Source organism: Psammomys obesus, unplaced genomic scaffold (genome assembly GCF_907164565.1).
Source record: "Psammomys obesus unplaced genomic scaffold, mPsaObe1.curated_primary_1811, whole genome shotgun sequence".
Taxonomy (NCBI): Eukaryota; Metazoa; Chordata; class Mammalia; order Rodentia; family Muridae; genus Psammomys; species Psammomys obesus.
In genome coordinates this window covers 4,242,075-4,256,166 of record NW_026596443.1, presented here as the reverse complement: position 1 = coordinate 4,256,166, position 14,092 = coordinate 4,242,075, and the positions used below count along the sequence as shown (strand labels likewise).

The 14,092-nt window shown below is 49.1% G+C and overlaps 1 protein-coding gene across 1 annotated transcript in view; it reads right to left on the bottom strand.

Annotated features, from left to right (window-relative positions):
• The window catches only part of Cacna1s (calcium voltage-gated channel subunit alpha1 S), a 66,047-nt gene that overhangs the window by 40,477 nt on the left and 11,478 nt on the right, over window positions 1–14,092 (bottom strand). Inside the window, exons 3-9 of the mRNA XM_055598074.1 lie at window positions 8,874–9,013; window positions 7,206–7,348; window positions 6,917–7,069; window positions 4,394–4,599; window positions 3,148–3,251; window positions 1,445–1,590; window positions 805–886 (exon numbers count right to left, since the gene is read on the bottom strand). Of these exons, the coding sequence (XP_055454049.1) occupies window positions 805–886; window positions 1,445–1,590; window positions 3,148–3,251; window positions 4,394–4,599; window positions 6,917–7,069; window positions 7,206–7,348; window positions 8,874–9,013 (974 nt within the window). The remainder of the gene's footprint in view (window positions 1–804; window positions 887–1,444; window positions 1,591–3,147; window positions 3,252–4,393; window positions 4,600–6,916; window positions 7,070–7,205; window positions 7,349–8,873; window positions 9,014–14,092) is intronic.

Here is a 14,092-nt window from a genome sequence, read left to right as displayed (position 1 = left end):
CCACACATTTTAAATATAAATAAATAAACAAATTTAAAGGTGTATGTCACACTCAGGTGTGAAGATTGGCCTTAACAGAAGAGTTTAAGGGAAAAATGTCACAAGATAGAATATATTCATTTGCTCAACAAATATTCTTCAGTATCTCCTATGTAGTAGGTACTATTTTAGTCTTTATCGTGACAGCATTTAGTATGAATAATCCTATAAAAGCAAAACAAGAACAAAATATCCGTGTGTGTGTGTGTGTGTGTGTGTGTGTGTGTGTGTGTGTGTGTAAGACAAAAGCACAGAAAGGGTCTTAGTAGAATGCACATTTGTTACCATGGTTACTCTTTGACGGGCAGCAGGGACCTTCATCTTTTCTTTGCTGTTTTTCTCTATTGTTGGGTCTTTAAAAAGTGGTAATTAAGTATGTACTTGAAAAAGGACACAGCTCTCCTTCCAAAACAAAGACAGGAGCTTGGAGTGTCCTCTGGCCATGAACTCCTCAACTAGGGCCACCTCCTCCCTGCAGGTTACCCCACCCCTGCCCCCCTCCTCTCGTGAGCTTCCATCTCCTCAGAGGAAATAGCCAAATGTGCTTGCTGTTTCCAAGGGCTCCTGCTTTACCTCGACCAGTGTATAAATAGGTCATCTACTCAGGGTTCTCTTTGATTACACATTCCCTGGACATCTAGCCCCTGCCGAGTCCTTAGAGCAAGAGATGGCCCTGTTTCCTCAGGCAGCCTTTCTAAGGGCTCAAGAAAGTGCCATGATGAGAGGTAACTGGTTCTGGCCTCAGGTCCCCGGGCAGATACTCACATGAACTGGATGATTTTGTTCAAGCCCTCGATTTCATACAAGCTCTCTGTATCTGAGCCCCCTTCATCCAGGGACAGCTTGCCTAGGGACGGGACAGATATTGCTATAGTCAGCAGCTTTCAGGGTCCCTTGGGAACAGACACGCTTGGGTAGGCATTGTTGGATATGACACCTATGTCTGTGCACTCATGGTGGGCCTGTGACCCAGATTCCTGTGAACTGGAGAGGCCCATCTTCAGGGCATGTGGCCACCATGCGCAGGCCGCAGAATGATTTGAGAAGAGCCAGGATGCACTTGGGTTGTGTCACCTTGAGGTGCAAGGCTTTACACAAGTTGTCACCCTCTTAACGCAAGCACTATACCCTCTCAGTGCGTCTCTGGGTGTGCTGGCTAATTTTACGAAAACTTGACAGAGGGTAGAGTCATCTGAGAGGCGGGAACTGCAGTGGAGAAAATGCCTCCATAAGACTGGGCTGTAGGCAAGCTTATATAGCATTTCCTTCCTTAGTGACTGATGTGGGAGGGAAAAGGTCATTGCAGTGGGGCCGTCCCTGGACTGGCGGTCCTCAGTTCTATAAGAAGGCAGGCTGAGCAAGCCTGTAAGCAGCTCCCCTCCATGGCCGTGGCCCTGGGCCCCACCTTCTCTCAGGTCCTCCACGTCCATGACCTCGCCCTGGGTGATCCAGCTCATGTAGCCGCGAAGATCCTCCTCCAGCTGCTGCTTCTCCCGGAGCTTTTGGAAGGTTCCCCTGGACTTGGCTTTCTCTCGCTCCTTGGTGAATTCTCTAAAACAAAACCAGTGAAATAGGAGGTGAGAGGAGAAAAGGGGGCAAGGCTCATTGAGCTTCCTTGGCATGTGGACACCTCTGCCTCTGGACATGTCCTTTTAGGATCCGGGACACTGTCTGTGGGTCAGGGACTGTCAAAGTTTCCCCCTCTCTTCCCTTTGCCCAGCCCCATGTCCAGGCACACCTCCAAGCACTGTTATAGAACGCTGCCTCCTCCCCAGCCTATCTCATTTTCTCCCTGGATTTATCCTTGGATGTCAGGGTTGACAGGAATTCCATATCCCAATGTTATTCCAAATTTGCCATACTTCTTGGTCTTTTTAACTATTCTAAAGTGATTTCAGATTATAGACTCGGCTTTCACAGGGAATTAAAGGACCAGAGGCACCCCGAGACCAGTAGAGGGCAGCACTGGCCACCAAGCAGAACGCAATGTGCGCTGAACACCAGCTTGGTCTTTAGCATTAATCTAAACCCAGGGGCCAGGAGGGGCCTGCTTGTAGAACAGTCACCTCACCCTGGCACTGCGGTGTCTAGCTGGGTGCTCTTGTCCAGCTGGGTGCATCTTATGCATGAAGTTTTTGGTAGTACAATGAAGCCCACCCAGAGATGGTGCCTCAGAATAAGGTCACAAAGTGCACAAAAATAAGAACACAGAATTATAACGGAACTGATCAAACCGAAATGTAATCATGGAAATAGGACAAATGTCAACAGAGGACTGCAGGTTGCCTCTTCATTACCTACAAGGATCCCGTTGCAGGTCTAATAACTATCGCCATTTCACAAGCAATAATGAGTGTAAACAGGAGTGCAGCAACAGACATGTGAGATGATTTCCATTAGGAGTCTGCACGGGCACTGCTAATGCCACAGTGGTTAGCTGCCTGCATTCATTATTAAAGGAAACATCTCAGTTAATGCAATAGAAAGTAAAGATAGGTGTCCCCTAACCGACAGCACAGAGTCTGAGTTCTGCCTATGGGCTGCCTAGGGAGAACTTCTGGAGTCGGGTGATGTCAACCCAGAAGGGAGCTGAGGCTACACTCAGCCCCGCCACTGTGGCTGGAGTGGATGCCAGTAGAGCCACTCTGCTGAGGACAGCACTCATTAATGACGGGGATTTGTATGTGCTGGACTCTGTTCTAAGGACTTTAAACTCATTTAAGTTTCATGACAACCCCAGGAAACAGTTCCTGAAATTACTGTTTGACAGATATGAACAGTGAGGCAGTAGTTAGAGAACTAGGCAGGGTTCCACTATGCAGTAGGCAGTGAAGGGTAATGCAGGCAGTCTCCCTCAGGGGAGTGCTTAACCAGCCGACTGTGCTGCTGTCACTGCTGACACTCAGCCAGGTGGGGGTCTAGGGCTTACAGGCCCCCACAGGAGTGTGGACCCTGGAGGACAGAAGGAAGCAGGAATGGGAGGAAGCTTGAAGGATGCAACTTCGCCTTCCTAGCTAAATGGAAAGAAGTGTGCCAGCCCCAGTGAGGCTGAGAGAGGAGCTGAGGGTTTGGATCCACTCCCCTCCACCAGCTGCCATTCTTACTTACCCGCTCAGGACACCCAGCACCAGGTTGAGGATGAAGAAGGAACCCAGCAGAATAAGGGTGACAAAATAGATCCAGGGCCACTCATTCCCAATGGCATCGTTGACCTGGTCCAGACAAAAGTGTGAGTCTAGTACTCTGACCTAAAGGATAATTCCTGTCTCCAATTCTGTCCTCTCAGGCTCTGTAAGGAAAGTAGCCATGTGGGCCTGGTGAAAAGACCTTTTCCAGCCTGAGGACCAAGGTCTGGGCTGAAAGATCTTCCCAAGGGACCCTTTCTGACTGTGTGCCTGGCCCAGGCAGATCCTTTATTCATCTGGTGTTTCTTTACAGCTCAAACTTTTCAAAGTGACAATTCTCTGAGACCCTAGCCAAGTGTCCTGACATCTCTGAGCACTTTCTTATCTATCTAGTAAGGATATGACAGTTCTCTCCTCCTAAACTTGAGGCGAAGTGAAATAGCATGTGTGACATTCCTTTGACATGTTTAATCATCTGCTTCCCTAATGTAAGGCCGTGAGAAATGTTCGTACTAATCTTTTATATTTGCAAAGCATTTGACAGTTTTACAATTCCCCCTCCCACCCGCCACAGGCACATTGTTCTTGGGAGTTCTGGATTGGAGCCAGATGGGTGCGAGCTCAATGCTTGGCTCAGTTGTTCATTAGAGTCACAAATACAGTTAGATGACTTCTCTGAGCCTCAGTTTCCTTACCTGTAAAATGGGAGTGATGTTGTTTATTGTTAGGGCATTAAATAAAGAATGCAACATAGCTATAAAAAAAAAAAGAAACTTACAAAGAATTTGCTCTAATAAGAAGGCTTCTGCAATGATGATTATATACCAGCAATGTTACAGTCCTGTTAGTTTTCTCCCTAGCTCTATAATGTAAGTGGTATTATCTTTATAGATAAGGAGACAAACACATGGGCTCCTCATCCCTCAAGTGTCTAAGACACAGAACACTGGGAAAGAGTCACTGACATTCTAGAGCAAATTCAGTCACGAGACTAGAATTTATGGAGTTCCTAGTATCCATCCCTCACTATGGGACTTGCTCCAGTAAATACTGGGCAATCTCTAGGCATGAGAAAAAGGCCATATTCCTGTATGTATGTCCAGGGAGCGCAAGACAGAACCAATGGCACTGGGCAGTGGCTGGCCTCTGGGGCGGGGCTTAGAAGCTCTCCCTTCCTGCTCCCTAGTAAGACTTTAGAAGAGAGGGATGGTTTGGAGGCACAGGCTCACCCAGTAGAGGACATCCGTCCACCCCTCCATGGAGATGCATTGGTACACAGTGAGCATGGAGAAGCCGAAGTTGTCAAAGTGGGTGATGCCGTGGTTGGGCCCTGGCCAGCCTCCTCGGCACTCGCTGCCGTTGATGGTGCAGGGGCGCCCAGAGCCTGTTCTAGCACAGGGTGATGGCTTCTCATTCTCCACTGTGGCCACAATGTCTGGAGGCAGAAGGCAGTAGCATTAGACAGAGGCAAACTGCTCAAGGACCATAGATGAACAGAGATGAAGAGGGGCCTCGGACCAAGACAGCCGTCAGCACATACTGGTGGCAGCAGTTATGTTTTAGAAGAACTAAAACAGCTTTAGAAAAAAACTACACCTAGGATGAACTGTCTCTTGAGGTTCATGTTGCAGGAGGGAGCAGAGGGGCCTTTGTACCTTCTGAGACTTAAAGGGAGGCATTGTCCTGCTGGGGTAGACTAGGGACAGGGGCTCCTGGGTTCTGAACTGAGATTCAGTCTGGGGAGTCAACATGGAGCCTTTCCAACAGCACTGAGCTGAGCTGTCCAAGTCACGAAGCACACAGGGCTCGGTCTGCCTTCTAGGGAAGCTGCTATGGGACTACAGATCACACCCTTCTGTGTTCCCCCACGGGGTCTTATTTTCTCTAAAACTCTCCCCCCTCTGTATGCGCTACTACATATGTTTGAAAGTCAAAGATCAATATCAGCTGTCTTCTTCAGTTGTTTTCTACTTTATTTTTTGAGGCGTGGAGCTCATTGCTTTGGCTATGCTGGCTGGCCAGCAAGCCCCTAGGATCTGTCTGTCTCCACCCTCAGAGCTGGGGTTGTAGATCCAGCACGTGAGTTCTGGGAATCCAAACTCAGGTCGTCATGCTTGTACAGTAAGCACTTTACCCACGTGTGTCCCTAGCCACTGAAATCTAGCAATTTTGAAATACCCTGGAATGTTCCTTATCTTAGGGTGTCTGTCTTATGGCGTCCTGCTGTGTTCTGAGGATAGGTTATCTCTGGAGCTTGGAATCATTGGTTCTATGAAGCTGGTGCCTCTGATCCGAGAGGGGCATTTGAATGTTGCTGCTCAGCATTTGCTGATGGCTTGGCACCTCCAAATTTGTCCCAAAAGCTCATTCTAGATGGCCCCTGCTATCTGCCTAACAGCAATGATTATGGGAAGTGCAAAATCATGGCGATGGAAGACACCAATGCTGGTTACTGGGTGTGGACGGTTCTGACAGTGGAAGAGGCTGCTGTGGGAGAGGACTAGGAAGCTGCCCACAGCAACATGTCAGAGTTCACTCTTAGAAGCTAGGTTTGACCCTGTGTTGACAGACCCTTGTTGCCCATGGGACTGAGGGAGCAAGTAGCCTCTCCGCAAGAGTCAGTGAGCGCAGGGGCTGCTCTGGTGAGTTGTATATTTGAGACCTAGTGGAGGGCCTGTCCTCTCTCTGTATCATCCTCTCTACCCTGAAGACTCTGATGTAGGCCAGGCTCAGAAGTTTCCAGGAACTCATCTGAGGAACTTGTCTGAGTTCTTGGAAACTGCTGTAAAGTAGCAAGGCTAAAGGCAAGAGCCAGAGAGCCTTCCGAGTCATCTGCCTCCTCAAAACTATCTTCATAGTGATGCTAAGATTTTGCTAGAAGCTTGGCATCCCAGTCTCTCAGTGGAGAGTGGAGCTGCCCAGCAGTCACATGATGTGAGATGTGACAACGCCCTCATGCAGAGCAGGTGTCAGCTCCAGCCCACTTTCGTAAAGCCAGGCATTGAGGAGGCTTGCAAAAAAAAAAAAAAAAAAAAAAAAAAAGCAAACAGTGTCATTTCTCATTAAGTAGATTATGTTTGGGAGAATATAGTCATTTTTACAAAACTATGTTTCTGTTCTTATGTCATCAGCTTATTGCTGCTCTTAGAAATGAATTAATGTTGTTATATTTGTTCCAATTTCCATATGAATAACATTGAGTCAGACCTATACAAAGCATGCTCTTTGAGTTCCTCATTACCTTGTGAGGATGTGAAGGGGGTCCTAAAGCCAGAAAGGTGAGAACTTCTGTTTTACGAAGACTTCCTGGACTCTAGGACCTGGAGTCTACTTGGGCCTCAGTAAGGGTTGGTTCTGACATCCCACAAAGCCCCTCCCCGTCCCAATCTCATTCAGACCATATCCTGCAGGCCTGATTGGGAGACAGCTCAGACCAAAGTAAACTATGGCCTCAAGGAAAATATGAAATATTCAAGTTCATTCTAAGCCCATGCATGCTTTAATCCACAGCTGGCTCAGGAAGCCTGGAAGGTACAGGCTGGGTGAAGCATGCTGCCCCCAAGGCTGACCTCTCATCTCTGATCTGGGTGGAGCTGTCCTTCCTCCCACTCTCACGAGTTCAGGAGATGCCTGTTCCCTTGGTGGGCAATGGGGAGGGGGTTGGCTTTGACCCAGAGCTCCTTTAGCAGCTTCCATGGTCCCATTCAGAGTTGAATGGGGCCCTCCACCCCTTCACAGTCCAAATAGCTCACCCGTCCCAATGAAGTAGCAAGTCTTGTGCATCTTGCCCTTGAAGAGCTCCAACCCAATGATGGCATAGATGATGACCATAAAGAGGACAAGCAGGGCGATGTGGAACAGGGGGAGCATGGCCTTGAAGATGGAGTTGAGGACTACCTGAAGGCCTGCCACAAACAGCAAGGAGAGGGGAAAAAAAGAGTCACTCCCCTCCCAGTCTCATGACCTTGCCTCTATAAACATAGGGATTCCCAGGCCAAAAGGGGCAAGGGAGGGCTTGGGAGAAGAGATGCTGTCACCCACTGGGCACCCCTGACACCAGCCGCAGTGGTCTGAGCACGCGGAAAGCTCGCAGGGCCTTCACATCCAAGCCAGCTCCTTTGCTGCTCATGGGGGCCGTGTTCGTCTGAATAATGTTAACTTGCTCCAGAATCACGGTAAAGACACTGGAAGAAAAAAGATGGAGAGAAGGGGGTCAGCAGTCAGCTGAGCCAGAGGCCCAGTGCTCTGGGACCTTGTATCCCAGCACGTGAAGGGCCTGGGTCCAGAGGGCAAATGTAGCTCCCAACTGTCAGCGCTGAAGAAATGTATTTATTCAGGGATTCTGAGGCCAAGTTCAGCTTTGGGCTATGGGTGATGGATGGTGCTGGGTACAGATGGGAGGCTCCAGGTTGAGATACAAGTGTGCCATGGCCCAGTTCCTGGCCCCAAGGCAGAGGACATGAGAATAGCTGCAGGTTAGCTCCTTACTCATCAGGTGATCCAGAGAAACCAGAGGTCAGAGGCGGGGGGGCTCTCCTGGGCTCTCCCTGGAACTGGCCTTTCTGCCAATGCTGGGTGTGCTCCTGCTCCACCCCCCTTTCCGCCGCAGAGCTCTGAAGCCCATTCAACTCTCTTCTAGGAACATCTTCAGACGATGACCCCTGAGTTCATTATGAAACAACGACGCTCTGTGAAACAGCCATGCTGTTCTCTGGTGCTCTATTCATCTGCCATGGCTTCCAACCAGAGCACCTCACAAGGGTCAAGCTGAGTCTGAGAATGCTTCGGTCTTCCTTGAAAGACCAACAGTTAAGCACCATGATATAATTGTGCTGAGGGAGAGTGTAGTGGTTAACCGTGCAGCCTTTGGAGCCACGGTTGCTTCCGTTTGCATCCTGCTCACTGTGTGACTGTGGCCAAGTTGCTCAGTTCTCTGTATCTCATTCTCTTCATCCGTGAAATGGAGGAAACGGAAGAGTTGTGGAAGAACGTTCCATGTAAAACACAGTAAGCCCTCAGTAAATGCGGCTGTTGTAATTAGGCAATGATTAATAAAAGTGATGTTATAGGAAAGCAAAAAAATCCTTTTGTTGAAGTTCTGACACCCAGTAACTCAGAATGTAGCCCTGGACACAGGGCTATTAAAATGAGGTCATCAAGGTGTAGTCTGATTTGCTGGATATGTAGGTGGAAATCTAGATGTATGAAGACACCAGAGACAGTCCACAAAAAGGCACAGTGAGAAGGCGGCTGCTTACAGCCAAGGGGGAAGGCCCGGGGACACCAGGCCTGTCTACATTGGACCTTGTACTTTGGCACCTCCGACAAATCTCCGTTGTGTAAGCCCTCAGCCTGCAGAGTCTGACGGCCATCCCTAGCACACATGCAGGCTACGGGATGTCCACAGTTGTGTACTCAAATAGCATGTACATAATGTAGGTCTGTGGAGCCGATGTACAAATGGCAACGTTGGCCACTGGAGCCACTCACATGTCCTCTTGCATGTGGTGGGGGAAGATGAGGGAAACTGTTTGTGACCTTCAGGCAGGCATTGGGGTCACTGGTTCATTTCCCACCAATACTGACCACACCCTAGAATGGTCAGCACCATGCTGAGGTCCCATCCTGCGCCTGGACTGCTGCTAGTATCTGAGATAAGAGTCCTCAGGGCATATCCGACTCTAGCCCCCAGCTGCAGCCAAGTCTTACCCCAGAAAGACAATGATGAAGTCCAGCACGTTCCAGCCGCTACGCAGGTAAGCGTCCTGGTGGAACAGGAAGCCGTAGGCTATAATCTTCATGGCGGCCTCGATGGAGAAGACGATGAGGAAGAAGTACTCCAGCTTCTCCTGGAGGAGAGAAGGCGGTGGCAAACGTGATCATTTCTTCCTCTGCACACTCCACAGTGGCCCCTTGCCCTAGCCTTGAACTGTCCTCTAGCCAGGAGCTCCTGCCACTCCTGGATGCTCCCTCCCACCTGGGGAGCCCCTACCCCCTTCAACTCTTCACTCAAAATCCCCTTAACAATGTCTTTCCTGGCTACCAAATGTGATTTAAGCCACTTCCAACCTTCCAGCTCTTTTTCCAAGCTTCATGTGTTGTCACATATGTGCTGAGTGTCACATATATGCTTTCATTGTGACCATTAACTCTTTACTCACCAGAACATAAACTGTAGTGAAAAATTTGGTGTCTTTAAAAACTCAGTTATGTTGTATAAACATTTTATTTTATTTCATTTTATCTTATCTTATCTTATCTTATCTTATCTTATCTTATTTTATTTTATTTTATTTGAGACTAGGTTTCTCTTGGCTTTCCTGTACTCGATTTGTAGATCAGGCTGGCCTTGAACTCACAGTGATCCACCTGCCTCTGCTTCCCTGAGTGCTGGGATTAAAGGAGTGTTCTACCTCACCACATCGGCTTGTTTGTTTGTCTGTTTTAGTCCCAGGTGTGGGATATGGAGCTGCTTCAGACTGTCCACAGCAGCAGACTTTTCGCCTTGTGCATGCTCTGACAGGGGTGTGATTCAGCCAGCTGAAGATATTTTAATTCTGGGGACTCTAGAGAGGGTATAAAAAGAGCAGAGCCCCAGGAGTCAAAGAGAGGGTGTGGCTGTTCTTCCTGCTGGTTTCTGCTCCTGCTGCTGCTGTTGCTGGTTTGTCAAGTAGTGGAGAGAAAAGAGACATCAAGAAGAAGTTAGAGATATTATGATGAGATGAAGGTTGGACTTGCCCCAAGGAACTCAACACCCCTAATCAGAAGGAAGTAGTCTAAACAGTTCTCAATGTTTACTTTCCCCACTAACATTCTGTCTCTCCTATTGGGTGTTGGGGTGTTGTAAAAGATAGGGGTGAGGGGCTGGAGAGATAGCTTAGAGGTTAAGAGCACCGGCTGCTCTTCCAGAGGTCCTGAGTTCAATTCCCAGCAACCACATGGTGGCTCACAACCATCTATAATGGGATTTGATGCCTTCTTCTGGCATGAAGGTATACATGTAGGCAGAACACTGTATACATAACAAATAAATCTTAAAAAAAAAAAGATAGGGGTAGAGAAGGGTGGAAGATATAAGAACCTAATAAAGTAGTCAATAATTACACCATCAAGAAACTCTACAACACGGTGGAATTTCTGCCCATTTCCTTCCTTACTTGCAGGACCTAGAATTGAATGAATGAATGAATGATCTTATGCTGGCTAGTTTTTTCTCAACTTGACACAGCTGGAATCATTTAGAGAAAAGGACTCTCAGTTGAGAAAATGCCTTATACGATCGGCCTCTAGGCAAGTCTGTCAGGCATTTTCATGATGAGTGATTGGTGCGGGCATACCCAGCCCACACCAGTGGGCAGTGCCAGATATGAGAAGGTGGGCCTGAGTTGTACATGATAGTAGACGAACAGTCCCGGTGAGACCTGATAGGCTAGGGTCAGATGGAAGGGGAGGAGGACCTCCCCATCAGTGGACTTAGAGAGGGGCAGGAAGGAGATGAGGGAGGGAGGGTGGGGCTGGGAGGGAATGAGGGAGGGGGCTACAGCTGGAATACAGAGTTAATAAACTGTAATTAATATGAAAAAAAAGAATTAAAAAAAAAAGATAGGCTGAGCAAGCCATGAGGAGCAACCCAGTGAGCAGTGTTCATGGCTTCAGTTTCTTTCCTGCAGGCTCCCACCCTAAATGCCTTCACTGAGCTCCCTCAGTGGTGGAGTGGCAGCTGTAAGATGAAAGACATCCCTTCTTCTCCAGCTCACTGTTGGAGATGGTGTTTGGTCACAGAGATAGAGACCTTAACTAAGAGACTCCCCAGGTGGCTTCCAGTGCGGTGTTTTCCCTCTTCCGCCTCCCACTAGACTAAAAGTGGGAAGGAGTGTGGACCTAGCCCCCAGACGACAATCTCTTGCTCATCAAGGGCCTTTGCTCTTACTTATTTTCTGGGCATCTCCCTTTCCACATGTGCTACAGCTGTCTTCAGGCAGCTACCACCAGGCGGGGGGATGAGAAAAGAGTGCCCTGTGTAAGAGGTTTCAGCTCAGCCTCACCCTGAAGATGGCTTTGCTGACTCTTCCATCCTCAGCCCTGTAGCCTGATCCTCTGGGTCACCCTGAGCCTACCAGGTCACCCTTTCCCTACTCAGGGCCCAGGCAAGAGCTATTTCTAACTGAGAAAACAGTTCCCTCCTGGCTGGGCTCCAGGCTGAAACTGCTCTTCTTGCAGCTATCTGAACCCAATGGCCCTGATCCTCCAGGCTCCTCGAACAACCTAGCCTCCTGACAAGATATCAGGGCTGTATACTCCTGATACCTTACCTTCCAGCAGTGGCTTTACTGGCGCACACAAAGTTGTTTTAGCAAGAGCAGGTCCGCGCCCACAGCCCAGCAGCCTTACTACGATCACCCACCAGTACCCATTCCCAGTAAAGCAACTCAGCACTAGGGGCTCTCCAAGAGCCCTTCAGGGGCCTCTTTTACTATGACTCGTGTTCCTTTATTGTGGGCACATCCAGATAGGGAAGCTGGCCATCCCAAGAACACCCTGGAAGTCGTGGAAGGAGAAACGGAGGCATCTATGCCCTACACCTGTTCTTTGTAATCTCGCTCGCTCCCAACTCCTCCTCAGTCAGCAATCTCAAATTTTTCTCCTTCCAAAACTAGTGTACAACTGAAAGGTAGTGTACAACGGAAAGGTGCCTCTATACCAGCCCATTAATGGGGCTGTTACTAGGTCCCAGGCTGAGCATCATGGGGGGCGGTGGATTATGGGACAAATTTTGCCTCCATACAAGAGAGCTGCCAGGGGCAGACTGGGTATCATCCCTGCTGAGAGGAACACAGTAAAGACCTTGGGAGGGCCTTCTAGAGATCAGCTGGGTGGTCTTCTCTCCGTGTGGTAAGTGTCTAGGCATCAGGCCCTTCTCCCAGGGGAAGATGCGTGTAAGGAGAGTGAGGTTAAGTCAGCATGTAAATTTTCAGATTGATTCAACACCCAGGGGACAGACAGGAGAAGTTTTGTTGAGGGAAGGGAAAACAGGACTCAAAATAGTTGCAGTGCTCACAGGCCGGGCGGCTGGCCACGTATACCAGCGAGCTGCCGGCACCTGCTGCTGTCTGTCTGTCTGTCTCTTGGCAGCAGAGCAAGCTTGCAGGGGCTATGGGCCTCAGGTAGGAGTCACTTGGGGTTCATAGTCCACCAGCTCCAAGACCCAACTCTCTCTGTTTACCACTCTGCAACCTAATCCTGGAGTGCACACAGCATGCCCCTTGCTGTGTAGACATGGACCAGGAAATGTGGATTCTTGCTTCACAGGGACAGTGTTACCAGTGTTACACTGTGCTGGCCTCATGCCTCTCTAGCCCATGTGTCATCCACAGAGGAATAAGGGCTCTTCACTCGCCAGGTATTTATTATTAAGCTTGAGACTAAACCCCTGGGCACGAACTGGCTGTCATCCTGTAATCAAAGTCATAGCCTTCCCAAAGCATTTCCATCATTGTCTGTGGGGACTCTGCTGTTAGTTGTGGAAGGAATATGGTGTACATCCTCACTGACTGTTCCTTTACTCAAATTCTTCTAGGAACCTCAGTTTCCTCGTGTGTAAAACTCAGCTGATTCCGAGGTTAAGAGCACTGGCTATTCTTCTAGAGGAACCCAGTTCAATATCTAACACCCATGTGGTGGTTTACAATCTAGTTCCAGGGGATCCAATGCCCTCTTCTGGCCTCCGTTGGCATTGCACACACACAGTGCACATATATACATGCAGGCTGAACACCCATACATATAAAATAAATTAAATAAATTTTTAAACTGGGCTAATTGACCCCCATCTCCCAAGAGCTGTCATGAGGATTAAATGGACTCCTATAAGGGGGAGCACCCACTGCTCAGTACATCACAGGTTTTCTGTACACCTGGCTTTTTGTGGAGAACTCCTTCTGCTTGCATCATGGCATCTATAATGCTCTCTTGGTCTTCACAGGGCTGCTGGATGGGGATACATCAGTGAGTGGCACGCCAAGGCATGATTCTATTCAACCAGGATCTCAACATGTTTGAGCCTGAACCTCTCTTCCTCATAAGTCCCTGTCTTGGCCAATAGTGTTCATTTACTCAAGACAAGGGTCTTTCTGGGCTTGAGTCCCACCAGATCCACTGCTCTGATGCCTGGTTCATCCATCTTGTCTTTGTTGGAGCTGCCCCTGCATGTGGCCTGGATCACATTGTCAGCTCTGCCCTCACTTGCTCCCTTTGATGTTCCCTTCTCCCCTAGCCCAGCTCTCCTCTAGCCACTTCACTACCTTTGGTCTCCCATGGTGATGTAGCTGATCAGGCAATCACATAGAGTAGGTGGTCCCTTATGAAATGACCCCTGCTGACCTTGACTGCTGGCTGATACCAGACTAGGGGGATAGTCTTTGACCCTTGGCCAGGCTCTTTGCCTTCCTGCCTTTCTGAGCTCTCGGGAAGGGTAGGAAGCTGCCTGTGAGGTAAAAACTCTAGTGGCTCCACCTACAAAGGCCTTCATCACCAGGTACACATGCAAGAGGGTCTTGTCCTCCCACAGAGAGGAGCTAAGGGAGCTTCTAGCCGGGTAAGTCTGAGTGCAGGCCTTGCATCTGTGCCATATCATGCATCCCCAATGTCCTGGGCTGAAGACCAGGGCTCATAGCACACACCATTTGCACTGCCTCTGTCCCCATCTCCCAGTGACTCCCGCCCAGGCATGGCTTAGGCTCTGAGGGCAGATAATGGCAGCTGGCCAGACCCTTCTGCAAAGGGGCTTGCCCAGTGCAGTCTCTCTGTCTGGACCACAGGACCAGCTGTCACTCTTTCCTTCCCCTGCCCTGCCCCAAACACCATGGCCTGGTCTGCACTTCTATTTGAGGTCTTCTATGTCCCCCTTGGAAGGCTCTCAGTCTTCCCAC